The sequence below is a fragment of the Choloepus didactylus genome, chromosome 1 (assembly GCF_015220235.1).
Source record: "Choloepus didactylus isolate mChoDid1 chromosome 1, mChoDid1.pri, whole genome shotgun sequence".
NCBI classification, from domain to species: Eukaryota; Metazoa; Chordata; class Mammalia; order Pilosa; family Megalonychidae; genus Choloepus; species Choloepus didactylus.
In genome coordinates, this window is record NC_051307.1 from 94,331,830 (window position 1) to 94,345,833 (window position 14,004).

At 36.4% G+C, this 14,004-nt stretch overlaps 1 protein-coding gene across 1 annotated transcript in view; it reads right to left on the reverse strand.

Moving 5' to 3' along the window:
- Nucleotides 1-14,004, reverse strand: part of UBXN7 (UBX domain protein 7) — a 76,976-nt gene that overhangs the window by 44,588 nt on the left and 18,384 nt on the right. Inside the window, exons 2-3 of the mRNA XM_037837619.1 lie at nucleotides 13,614-13,761; nucleotides 2,891-2,958 (exon numbers count right to left, since the gene is read on the reverse strand). Of these exons, the coding sequence (XP_037693547.1) occupies nucleotides 2,891-2,958; nucleotides 13,614-13,761 (216 nt within the window). The remainder of the gene's footprint in view (nucleotides 1-2,890; nucleotides 2,959-13,613; nucleotides 13,762-14,004) is intronic.

Sequence of the window (14,004 nt, forward strand, 5' to 3'; positions counted from 1 at the left end):
AGGTGGATACAAATTTTCTAAAATTCTAATTCTTGCCTGAAAGCTCCATTTTTTTTAAGCAACAAATACTGTGAGTTGTTTGCCTTGAAGTAATAGACTCACTTTGTCCATTTTCAAGGAAACGTCTGCCAAATGTCCAAGTCTAAATAACTACTTTGTCAGCAATCTTTCAAGTTCAAGTGGTGACCCATGGAAAAAAAAAAACAGCTAGGTCAGCTTGCAACTCAAATTATTGCACAAGTGCTTTTCCTCAAGACAACCACCATATTTCAGTACGCAGAAGTGCTTCATGCATATACACTATTTCATCACACAGAATATTAAAAAGATGTATCCTCAAGGGTCATATTCATAAAATATTTTTTATTGCTTCATCAAGTACATTATTAAGTAATACTGGCTCTCACTATTAAAAAAAAAAATAACAAGTGTAGGAGAGGATACAGAGAAATAAGGACACTTTTACAGTTGGCAGGAATGTAATGATGTAGCCACAGTGGAAAACAGTTTGGCAGTTCCTCAAAAAGTTAAGTACACAATTACCCTATGATCTGGCAATCTCAGTACTTCAAGATATATATCTAAAAGAACTGAAAGCAGGGACTTGAACAGATATTTGCACATCCATGTTCACAGCATCATTATTCACAACAGTCAAAAGATGGAAGCAACCCTCGAGTCCATTAAGACATGAATGGATAAACAAAATGTGGTATATTTACAGTATACAGCGGAATGTTATTCAGTCGTAAAAAGGAACAAAGTTCTGATAAATGTGACAGCATGGATGAACCTTAAAGATATTATGTTGAGTGTAATAAGCCAAACACAAAAGGACAAAGATTGTATGATCACACTGATATGAAATAATTAGAATAAGCAAATCTATAGTGTCAGAAACTAAACACAGGTTACCAGGGGCCGGGGTAGTGAGTAGGGAATGGGGAGTTAATGCTTAATTGGTACAAAGTTTCTATTTGGGTGATAGAAAGGCTCTGGTAATGGATTGTAGTGATGGCAGCACAACACTGTAACTAACACCACTGAATTATATATTCCAATGTGGTTAAAAATTAAAAACAAAAACCAGAGGACTGTACAACACAGTGAACCCTAATATAAACTATGGACTATAGTTAATAGTACAATTATAATAATACTCTTTATCATTTATAACAAAGATACCACACTAAAGCAAAATATTAATAGGGAAAACTGTGTGTGTGTGAGGAGGGGTATATGGGAACTCTGCATTTTTTGCATGATTTTTCTGGAAACCTACAACTTCTTTAATATAAATAAATAAATAAATAAATAAATAAATAAATAAATAAGAGTACGGCAATAAAGAATTCAATGACTACTACAGTTAGGGACCACTACCCCGATTCAACTAAGATGCCAGCAGTTTCACCCACCATCGCTTTTGAATCATCAGTGCAAATGTCAACACACTGAAAAAAAAGGCAAAGAAAATCTTAGAATTATTATGAAAATCATTTTGATCTTGCAGACTCCCTGACAGCGTATCAGGGACCTCCATTCTGACTATACTTTAAACCACTGCTTTAAATCAATAGCACTCTAGTAGTTCTCAACAACCTTTTCATGTTATAATAAGGTCTAATAATGAAAGTTAGGACTGCATAATTTTACACCAACTTTATAAAGTCATTCTCATCCCCTTCCTTAATGTATATCAATCCAGAGATAAAAGGAGAGGGAAGTTTCAAATGGAACGCTCTTTGCCTATCTGCTCAACAGCAACATGGCACAGAATCAATTTTCTGCAGTCTTCCCAACTTAAAGAGCCTGTCTTATTCCTTGCAAAAAAGAGAAAATAAAGCTTCCAAGGACATTCTTTCCCAATTCCAAAATCTATTCATAACATTTATATGAAAAAAAATTATGAAGAATGCTTTATTACATCTGGTATATCACCAGTACAATGACTGGCTAAACTGAACACTCCAGAAAGCACATATTAAACTTTGGTATCGAGATCTTACCCATCTTTATTAATTTCTGAATCTAGAGGACATATTCTTTTATTTCACTTTACTCTAATGCTGCCAAGTTAAAAGTCTATCTTATAAAAACTCTCACCTAAGGTACATTTTCAAATCAAAAGACATGGTTTACATAATTTTCTTCATCCCTTCCTTACAAGTTGCTTCTTATCCTCATTCTGGTTTACCTACAAAACTTATCTCTTGTTTTCAACTTTCAAACAAATTATTTCTCCCCATTGTTACATACAATATATATTTCTAAGTTTCTCTATACCTAACCAAATTTCAACTCTATCTTCCATTTTTTATAAACCCACTAATACCTAAAATATTTGGCTCACAAAAAGGAAATAAGTGTTGATTAAACTAAAACTATAAATTTCCTTTAAATCTGGCTAAATGTTCCATTCTCTACCCCCTATTCTTTGTACCAAGATTGATAAAACAATTCTTTCTATGGGTTAGGGGTTATTTTCTCCTCTGTTCAAAATAGGAATAGCATTTCTAGAAATTAAGAAAGAGGAAAGGTAAAGCATATCAAGATAGTAAGGATATGGCAGTCAAATAGGTATCCAGAAAATGGAAAATAACAAGATTTTTATCTCATGATAAATTCATTCCATTACAAGGCAGCAGTTCTGTTTGCTAGCTTTCCGCTTTTGGCCTTCTACAACAAAGTATCAATTTTTTTAATCTGGTTCACTTCTTGGAAAGAACTAACTGCAATTTTCCTGAGTATAAAAAAAGAAAAAAAAAATTGACCCTATTCTTGAAGTAATGATCCCTGGGCAAGCCTTCACATCTTTTCATAGTTTAATTAAAACCCTAAAGACAACAAGAAAGTCAAATAATGCTAAGGAAAAAAAGGGTGAACTTACCACCAAACAAGGGTTCTGGTTCCACCAATATTTCCTGCTTTTGAGGAATTGGAGCCCGAACTTCTTCTCTGTTTAAAAAACAGTGGGAAAAATGTAACAATGAAAACTGTTTCTGCTACCTGTTCTCTATGTAATTATTTACGAATGCATTCAAATTGACAAGTAAAATGAACATCAAACTTATTGACTTCATGATACTTCTAGATGGGTTTCACACAAGATCAACTGGAATAAAACACCTAGCACAGATAGCTCAAAGGTTAATAAACAAGGAGAACAAATAGAAAAATCAAAAATATTTTCCTTTTCCCTCTCAACTTCTCTACCCTAAATTCTTTCAAACAAAATGATAGGGAATTTACCAAAAATAAAAAAATAAAAAATTATTTTTAAATATCAGGCTAAAATATAGAAAAGTACAGAATAGAAAAATATAGGCTCAATAAAAACAATATTACATTACTAATACATCAAATAATATATAATTAAAGCACACGGATATATTAAAATAAGCTTAAATAAATAAATAGGTAGTGAATTTTGTGTTTCTTGTGAAGGAGGCTAACGTAGGTATTACCCTGGATTATTTATTAAATAAATACACAAAGAACAGAAAAGATAATTACTCATCTTTTGAAGTCTATAAACTCGCCAAAATTTACCTCCACAGGGTCTATTAATAATCCATTTCGTCCAGTGAAAAATACTCATTTAGGTATACTATAAAAATGGTTTTGTGTTCCTTTAGAAAACTATAATTATTTTACAGTTTTTATCTCAAATATTAAACTCTGCTGATTAATGTTCTTAACAAGTAACTGAAAGTTACAAACTTATTATCTTCCTGCTTATAATAAATGTTAATTTAAGTTAGGCCTAACGCTTCTTATTCAGTTGCTTCTAATGGTAATAAATGAGCTTAATACCCTGTTTTTGATACCAAACACCTGAAACTCCAAAACAAGAAATAAAGTAGAAATACTGATTCATTTGTCAACAATCACTAACATCATGTCATCAAAGAACAACTGAGAGATATCTACAATAAGTCAAATTACTGAAGGACAAAGTACATTTCAAAATTATGTTAAGTACTCTTTGTTAGTAGACATCAGTCACTGCTCACACAGAATTTCAGTCATCTAAGGGGAGAGGTAATACACCTGTAAAAGGAAGCTGTTAATCCTCTTTCAAAGAGAAATAAGCCCATTAATTCTCTAGAAAACTAAAAATCTAAAAGACATCATCTTTTACCTAAAGTAATCATTCCACTGTTGTTATGCCTCACTTTACATTATGTGTGTATGTGAAATATATATATTTCTCAATCTAAGACAATTACTCAAAAAAAACAACTTTAATCTGATAATATAGATCAATTAGAGGAATGGATTAAATAGTAATTTCTATACAGAAAGACCTGATTACTACATATCTCAGTATATCTATTCCAAGACTGTTTGCTACCCGACAGAATTAAAGGATGGAATAGAAAAAGGTGAAATATAAACAGTTGAAATTATAGTTGAATTTGGAGCCACTATCAAATGTTAATCACTTAGCAATTCAAACTAAGTCAAATTATAAAATAACTCAGTAGGAAAAGACATTAACTAATCAAAACTACTTTTAAACACAATTAACATGTTTTATACAGTGAGGAAGATATGCTCCCTGATATCAACTGTGAATATGTTATTCAAGTTTCTCTAAACTAAATCATGTTTACATATCAATTTTCATTAAAAATGTGAGCTATATGTTGGGGGAAAACAGGAGATCATACTTTCCTGTTCATGTTAAGTACTCTGAAATTTACAAATTTATTAACAGGAAAAACTCGATAAAATATTAATAATGATCTCTAAAGTTCACACTTCATGTGAACTCTAGAATCAACAAAAGAAGCAATTATGTCCTATATATGATTTGGCTTTTTAAATTTATCTCTAACTGAATAAAAATAAAATTCAGGTCTTTTGTGTATTCCTATTTAGGAGGATTTCACCTTGTTTAGTATTTCATATCCTAAAAACTGAGGGTTATAAATGAGCTTTTAAAATCTTTTGTTTCAAAATCAATGATTTTCCCTTGAGCAGGGTCCATCTATTTTTTCCAAAAATTGTTGGAATTTTGCCATACAGGTAAACTCACATTGGCATCAAATGTAAAGGGTAATGTACCAAGTCTCTTCATTTACTACTAGTCACTATATATTACAGCTCCATATGCTGAAGGTGCTTCTAATGATTAACTGCATGCGACAATTTAAGGTATAAAGGACTAGAATTTTTCTTCAAAAACTATTCATGGCAACTCAAAACTTTCCTGTAAGATGTAGGACAACAGAGAATTGGGAAATCTGCACTTTATTGGACTTTACTTCCATATCTGCTACTTACTTGCTGTGTAGCTTGGGAAAATGGCTAGGCCTCTGCTTCCTCATCTGTAAAATGTGGATAATAATGCCATCCTACTGTACTCTTTTGAGGATCAGTAACAGATGTGACTGTGCTCTAGACTATTTAAAGTCTTTAAGTACAGAAATTTCTACTTAATTCTTTTTGGGTGCTTTCAACCTTTAATTTTTTCCAAAACAGAGAATTAACCTAAGTTTAATAAAAATGCAATTGAGAGGCGGGGCAAGATGGCAGACTGGTGAGCTGTATGTTTTAGTTACTCCTCCAGGAAAGTAGGTAAAAAGCCAGGAACTGCGTGGACTGGACACCACAGAGCAATCTGTCTTTGGGCATACTTCATACAACACTCATGAAAACGTGGAACTGCTGAGATCAGCGAAATCTGTAAGTTTTTGCGGCCAGGGGACCCGCGCCCCTCCCTGCCAGGCTCAGTCCCGGGGGAGGAGGGGCTGTCAGCTCCAGGAAGGAGAAGGGAGAATTGCAGTGGCTGCTCTCATCGGAAACTCATTCTACTGATTCAAACTCCAACCATAGATAGACTGAGGCCAGACACCAGAGACTCTGAGAGCAGCCAGCCCAGCAGAGAGGAGACGGGCATAGAAGGAAAACAACACGAGAAGCTCCAAAGTAAAAGCAGAGGATTTTTGGAGTTCTGGTGAACACAGAAAGGGGAAGGGCGGAGATCAGGCCTTGAGGCGCATATGCAAATCCCGAAGCAAGGCTGATCTCTCTGCCCAGGGCACCTTTCCTTAATGGCCCTGGTTGCTTTGTCTATTAGCATTTCAATAACCCATTAGATCTCTGAGGAGGGCCGTTTTTTTTTTTTTTTTTTTTTTTTTTTTTGTTGTTTGTTTTTTTTTTTTTTTTTTTTAAATCCTTTTTGCTTTTTCTAAAACAATTACTCTAAGAAGCTCAATACAGAAAGCTTCAAAGAATTGAAATTTGGGCACGTCAAGTCAAGAGCAGAAATAAGAGAGCTCTGAGACAAAAGGCAATAATCCAGTGGCTGAGAAAATTCACTAAACAACACAACTTCCCAAGAAAAGGGGGGTGTCCGCTCACAGCCACCATCCTGGTGGACAGGAAACACTCCTGCCCATCGCCAGCCCCATAGCCCAGAGCTGCCCCAGACAACCCAGTGTGACGGAAGTGCTTCAAATAACAGGCACACACCACAAAACTGGGCGTGGACATTAGCCTTCCCTGCAACCTCAGCTGAATGTCCCAGAGCTGGGAAGGGGGAGCAGTGTGAATTAACAGAGCCCCATTCAGCCATCATTTGAGCAGACTGGGAGCCTCCCAACACAGCCCAGCAGCCCAGAACTGCCCTGGGGGGACGGCACTCACCTGTGACATAGCACAGTCATCCCTCAACAGAGGACCCGGGGTGCACAGCCTGGAAGAGGGGCCCACTTGCAAGTCTCAGGAGCCATACGCCAATACCAAAGACTTGTGGGTCAGTGGCAGAGACAAACTGTGGCTGGACTGAACTGAAGGATTAGACTATTGCAGTAGCTTTAAAACTCTAGGATCATCAGGGAGATTTGATTGTTACGGCCACCCCCCCTCCCCGACTGCCCAGAAACACGCCCCACATACAGGGCAGGCAACACCAACTACACACGCAAGCTTGGGACACCAATTGGGCTCCACAAGACTCACTCCCCCACTCACCAAAAAGGCTAAGCAGGGGAGATCTGGCTTGTGGAGAACAGGTGGCTCGTGGACGCCACCTGCTGGTTAGTTAGAGAAAGTGTACTCCACGAAGCTGTAGATCTGATAAATTAGAGATAAGGACTTCAACTGGTCTACAAACCCTAAAAGAACCCTATCAAGGACAGCAAATGCCACGAGGCCAAAAACAACAGAAAATTATAAAGCATATGAAAAAACCAGACGATATGGATAACCCAAGCCCAAGCACCCAAATCAAAAGACCAGAAGAGACACACCTAGAGCAGCTACTCAAAGAACTAAAGATGAACAATGAGACCCTAGTACGGGATATGAAGGAAATCAAGAAGACCCTAGAAGAGCATAAAGAAGACATTGCAAGACTAAATAAAAAAATGGATGATCTTATGGAAATTAAAGAAACTGTTGACCAAATTAAAAAGATTCTGGACACTCATAGTACAAGACTAGAGGAAGTTGAACAACGAATCAGTGACCTGGAAGATGACAGAATGGAAAATGAAAGCATAAAAGAAAGAATGGGGAAAAAAATTGAAAAACTCGAAATGGACCTCAGGGATATGATAGATAATATGAAGCGTCCGAATATAAGACTCATTGGTGTCCCAGAAGGGGAAGAAAAGGGTAAAGGTCTAGGAAGAGTATTCAAAGAAATTGTTGGGGAAAACTTCCCAAATCTTCTAAACAACATAAATACACAAATCATAAATGCTCAGCGAACTCCAAATAGAATAAATCCAAAAAAACCCACTCCGAGACATATACTGATCACACTGTCAAACATAGAAGAGAAGGAGCAAGTTCTGAAAGCAGCAAGAGAAAAGCAATTCACCACATACAAAGGAAACAGCATAAGACTAAGTAGTGACTACTCAGCAGCCACCATGGAGGCGAGAAGGCAATGGCACGATATATTTAAAATTCTGAGAGAGAGGAATTTCCAGCCAAGAATACTTTATCCAGCAAAGCTCTCCTTCAAATTTGAGGGAGAGCTTAAATTTTTCACAGACAAACAAATGCTGAGAGAATTTGCTAACAAGAGACCTGCCCTACTGGAGATACTCAAGGGAGCCCTACAGACAGAGAAACAAAGACAGGACAGAGAGACTTGGAGAAAGGTTCAGTACTAAAGAGATTCGGTATGGGTACAATAAAGGATATTAATAGAGAGAGGGAAAAATATGGCAAACATAACCCAAAGGATAAGATGGCCGATTCAAGAAATGCCTTCACGGTTTTAACGTTGAATGTAAATGGATTAAACTCCCCAATTAAAAGATATAGATTCGCAGAATGGATCAAAAAAAATGAACCATCAATATGTTGCATACAAGAGACTCATCTTAGACACAGGGACACAAAGAAACTGAAAGTGAAAGGATGGAAAAAAATATTTCATGCAAGCCACAGCCAAAAGAAAGCAGGTGTAGCAATATTAATCTCAGATAAAATAGACTTCAAATGCAGGGATGTTTTGAGAGACAAAGAAGGCCACTACATACTAATAAAAGGGGCAATTCAGCAAGAAGAAATAACAATCGTAAATGTCTATGCACCCAATCAAGGTGCCACAAAATACATGAGAGAAACATTGGCAAAACTAAAGGAAGCAATTGATGTTTCCACAATAATTGTGGGAGACTTCAACACATCACTCTCTCCTATAGATAGATCAACCAGACAGAAGACCAATAAGGAAATTGAAAACCTAAACAATCTGATAAATGAATTAGATTTAACAGACATCTACAGGACATTACATCCCAAATCACCAGGATACACATACTTTTCTAGTGCTCACGGAACTTTCTCCAGAATAGATCATATGCTGGGACATAAAACAAGCCTCAATAAATTTAAAAAGATTGAAATTATTCAAAGCACATTCTCTGACCACAATGGAATACAATTAGAAGTCAATAACCATCAGAGACTTAGAAAATTCACAAATACCTGGAGGTTAAACAACACACTCCTAAACAATCAGTGGGTTAAAGAAGAAATAGCAAGAGAAATTGCTAAATATATAGAGACGAATGAAAATGAGAACACAACATACCAAAACCTATGGGATGCAGCAAAAGCAGTGCTAAGGGGGAAATTTATAGCACTAAACGCATATATTAAAAAGGAAGAAAGAGCCAAAATCAAAGAACTAATGGATCAACTGAAGAAGCTAGAAAATGAACAGCAAACCAATCCTAAACCAAGTAGAAGAAAAGAAATAACAAGGATTAAAGCAGAAATAAATGACATAGAGAACAAAAAAACAATAGAAAGGATAAATATCACCAAAAGTTGGTTCTTTGAGAAGATCAACAAGATTGACAAGCCCCTAGCTAGACTGACAAAATCAAAAAGAGAGAAGACCCATATAAACAAAATAATGAATGAAAAAGGTGACATAACTGCAGATCCTGAAGAAATTAAAAAAATTATAAGAGGATATTATGAACAACTGTATGGCAACAAACTGGATAATGTAGAAGAAATGGACAATTTCCTGGAAACATATGAACAACCTAGACTGACCAGAGAAGAAATAGAAGACCTCAACCAACCCATCACAAGCAAAGAGATCCAATCAGTCATCAAAAATCTTCCCACAAATAAATGCCCAGGGCCAGATGGCTTCACAGGGGAATTCTACCAAACTTTCCAGAAAGAACTGACACCAATCTTACTCAAACTCTTTCAAAACATTGAAAAAAATGGAACACTACCTAACTCATTTTATGAAGCTAACATCAATCTAATACCAAAACCAGGCAAAGATGCTACAAAAAAGGAAAACTACCGGCCAATCTCCCTAATGAATATAGATGCAAAATCCTCAACAAAATACTTGCAAATCGAATCCAAAGACACATTAAAAAAATCATACACCATGACCAAGTGGGGTTCATTCCAGGCATGCAAGGATGGTTCAACATCAGAAAAACAATCAATGTATTACAACACATTAAAAACTCGAAAGGGAAAAATCAATTGATCATCTCAATAGATGCTGAAAAAGCATTTGACAAAATCCAACATCCCTTTTTGATAAAAACACTTCAAAAGGTAGGAATTGAAGGAAACTTCCTCAACATGATAAAGAGCATATATGAAAAACCCACAGCCAGCATAGTACTCAATGGTGAGAGACTGAAAGCCTTCCCTCTAAGATCAGGAACAAGACAAGGATGCCCGCTGTCACCACTGTTATTCAACATTGTGCTGGAAGTGCTAGCCAGGGCAATCCGGCAAGACAAAGAAATAAAAGGCATCCAAATTGGAAAAGAAGAAGTAAAACTGTCATTGTTTGCAGATGATATGATCTTATATCTAGAAAACCCTGAGAAATCAACGATACACCTACTAGAGCTAATAAACAAATTTAGCAAAGTAGCGGGATACAAGATTAATGCACATAAGTCAGTAATGTTTCTATATGCTAGAAATGAACAAACTGAAGAGACACTCAAGAAAAAGATACCATTTTCAATAGCAACTAAAAAAATCAAGTACCTAGGAATCAACTTAACCAAAGATGTAAAAGACCTATACAAAGAAAACTACATAACTCTACTAAAAGAAATAGAAGGGGACCTTAAAAGATGGAAAAATATTCCATGTTCATGGATAGGAAGGCTAAATGTCATTAAGATGTCAATTCTACCCAAACTCATCTACAGATTCAATGCAATCCCAATCAAAATTCCAACAACCTACTTTGCAGACTTGGAAAAGCTAGTTATCAAATTTATTTGGAAAGGGAAGATGCCTCGAATTGCTAAAGACACTCTAAAAAAGAAAAACGAAGTGGGAGGACTTACACTCCCTGACTTTGAAGCTTATTATAAAGCCACAGTTGCCAAGACAGCATGGTACTGGCACAAAGATAGACATATAGATCAATGGAATCGAATTGAGAATTCAGAGATAGACCCTCAGATCTATGGCCGACGGATCTTTGATAAGGCCCCCAAAGTCACCGAACTGAGCCATAATGGTCTTTTCAACAAATGGGGCTGGGAGAGTTGGATATCCATATCCAAAAGAATGAAAGAGGACCCCTACCTCACCCCCTACACAAAAATTAACTCAAAATGGACCAAAGATCTCAATATAAAAGAAAGTACCATAAAACTCCTAGAAGATAATGTAGGAAAACATCTTCAAGACCTTGTATTAGGAGGCCACTTCCTAGACTTTACACCCAAAGCACAAGCAACAAAAGAGAAAATAGATAAATGGGAACTCCTCAAGCTTAGAAGTTTCTGCACCTCAAAGGAATTTCTCAAAAAGGTAAAGAGGCAGCCAACTCAATGGGAAAAAATTTTTGGAAACCATGTATCTGACAAAAGACTGATATCTTGCATATACAAAGAAATCCTACAACTCAATGACAATAGTACAGACAGCCCAATTATAAAATGGGCAAAAGATATGAAAAGACAGTTCTCTGAAGAGGAAATACAAATGACCAAGAAACACATGAAAAATGTTCAGCTTCACTAGCTATTAGAGAGATGCAAATTAAGACCACAATGAGATACCATCTAACACCGGTTAGAATGGCTGCCATTAAACAAACAGGAAACTACAAATGCTGGAGGGGATGTGGAGAAATTGGAACTCTTATTCATTGTTGGTGGGACTGTATAATGGTTCAGCCACTCTGGAAGTCAGTCTGGCAGTTCCTTAGAAAACTAGATATAGAGCTACCATTCGATCCAGCGATTGCACTCCTCGGTATATACCCGGAAGATCGGAAAGCAGTGACACGAACAGATATCTGCACGCCAATGTTCATAGCAGCATTATTCACAATTGCCAAGAGATGGAAACAACCCAAATGTCCTTCAACAGATGAGTGGATAAATAAAATGTGGTATATACACACGATGGAATACTACGCGGCAGTAAGAAGGAACGATCTGGTGAAACATATGACAACATGGATGAACCTTGAAGACATAATGCTGAGCGAAATAAGCCAGGCACAAAAAGAGAAATATTATATGCTACCACTAATGTGAACTTTGAAAAATGTAAAACAAATGGTTTATAATGTAGAATGTAGGGGAACTAGCAGTAGAGAGCAATTAAGGAAGGGGGAACAATAATCCAGGAAGAACAGATAAGCTATTTAACGTTCTGGGGATGCCCAGAAATGACTATGGTCTGTTAATTTCTGATGGTTGTAGTAGGAACAAGTTCACTGAAATGTTGCTATATTATGTAACTTTCTTGGGGTAAAGTAGGAACATGTTGGAAGTTAAGCAGTTATCTTAGGTTAGTTGTCTTTTTCTTACTCCCTTGCTATGGTCTCTTTGAAATGCTGTTTTATTGTATGTTTGTTTTCTTTTTAACTTTTTTTTTCATACAGGTGATTTGAAAAAAGAAGGGAAAGTTAAAAAAAAAAAAAAAAAAAAGAAAAAAGACAAACAAGGGGAAAAAAAAAAAAAAAAAAAGATGTAGTGCCCCCTTGAGGAGCCTGTGGAGAATGCAGGGGTATTCGCCTACCCCACCTCCATGGTTGCTAACATGACCACAGACATAGGGGACTGGTGGTTTGATGGGTTGAGCCCTCTACCATAAGTTTTACCCTTGGGAAGACGGTTGCTGCAAAGGAGAGGCTAGGCCTCCCTGTATTTGTGCCTAAGAGTCTCCTCCTGAATGCCTCTTTGTTGCTCAGATGTGGCCCTCTCTATCTGGCTAAGCCAACTTGAAAGGTGAAATCACTGCCCTCCCCCCTACGTGGGATCAGACACCCAGGGAAGTGAATCTCCCTGGCAACGTGGAATATGACTCCCAGGGAGGAATGTAGACCTGGCACCGTGGGATGGAGAACATCTTCTTGACCAAAAGGGGGATGTGAAAGGAAATGAAATAAGCTTCAGTGGCAGAGAGATTCCAAAAGGAGCCGAGAGGTCACTCTGGTGGGCACTCTTATGCACACTTTAGACAACCCTTTTTAGGTTCTAAAGAATTGGGGTAGCTGGTGGTGGATACCTGAAACTATCAAACTACAACCCAGAACCCATGAATCTCGAAGACAGTTGTATAAAAATGTAGCTTATGAGGGGTGACAATGGGATTGGGAAAGCCATAAGGACCAAACACCACTTTGTCTAGTTTATGGATGGATGTGTAGAAAAGTAGGGGAAGGAAACAAACAGACAAAGGTACCCAGTGTTCTTTTTTACTTCAATTGCTCTTTTTCACTCTAATTATTATTCTTGTTATTTTTGTGTGTGTGCTAATGAAGGTGTCAGGGATTGATTTAGGTGATGAATGTACAACTATGTAATGGTACTGTAAACAATCGAAAGTACAATTTGTTTTGTATGACTGCGTGGTATGTGAATATATCTCAATAAAATGATGATTTAAAAAAAAAAAAAAAAAAGAAGTATGCAGCAGAAATCTGTAACAAGTATGCTAATAACTATGCATCAAATTGTTATCCCTTTTATAATATCTGAAAACCAAAATACAAAAAAGGAAGTCAGAATTCTCATTTATTAAAAAAAAAAAAAAAAAAAAAAAAAAAAAAAAAAAAATGCAATTGCTTAATTTAGGCAGGGGGGAATTCCTAATAATAAATAACAAATTCATACTCTGCATGTGGTCTGACAGTGGAGACACTTGCTGAACTGGTACTGGGCTCTTCAGCGATTCCTCCACCATCCAAAAACATAGTGACTGCCATCTCCAGATTATTGTTGCAGGCTTCAAGCATATGCTTCCCTACACTTTCGCTTGCCCCTGAAATAGCAGAAAGACAGGAAAAAAGTAAAAAAAGACATCTTCTTACAATCAGCTCATATTAGAATACAGAATTCCCAAGCAAATTAACAGTATTTTTTCCCTTTTAGAATAATATTTATTTTCCCATTAGTTTACTTTTAAACTGAAATACACAGAGCCAGATGAGAAAGTAGCAGCATTAACAGAATTCTTTCTTCATAATAAAACAAAAATTAAATAAAGCACCTTGGCCATTTCTTT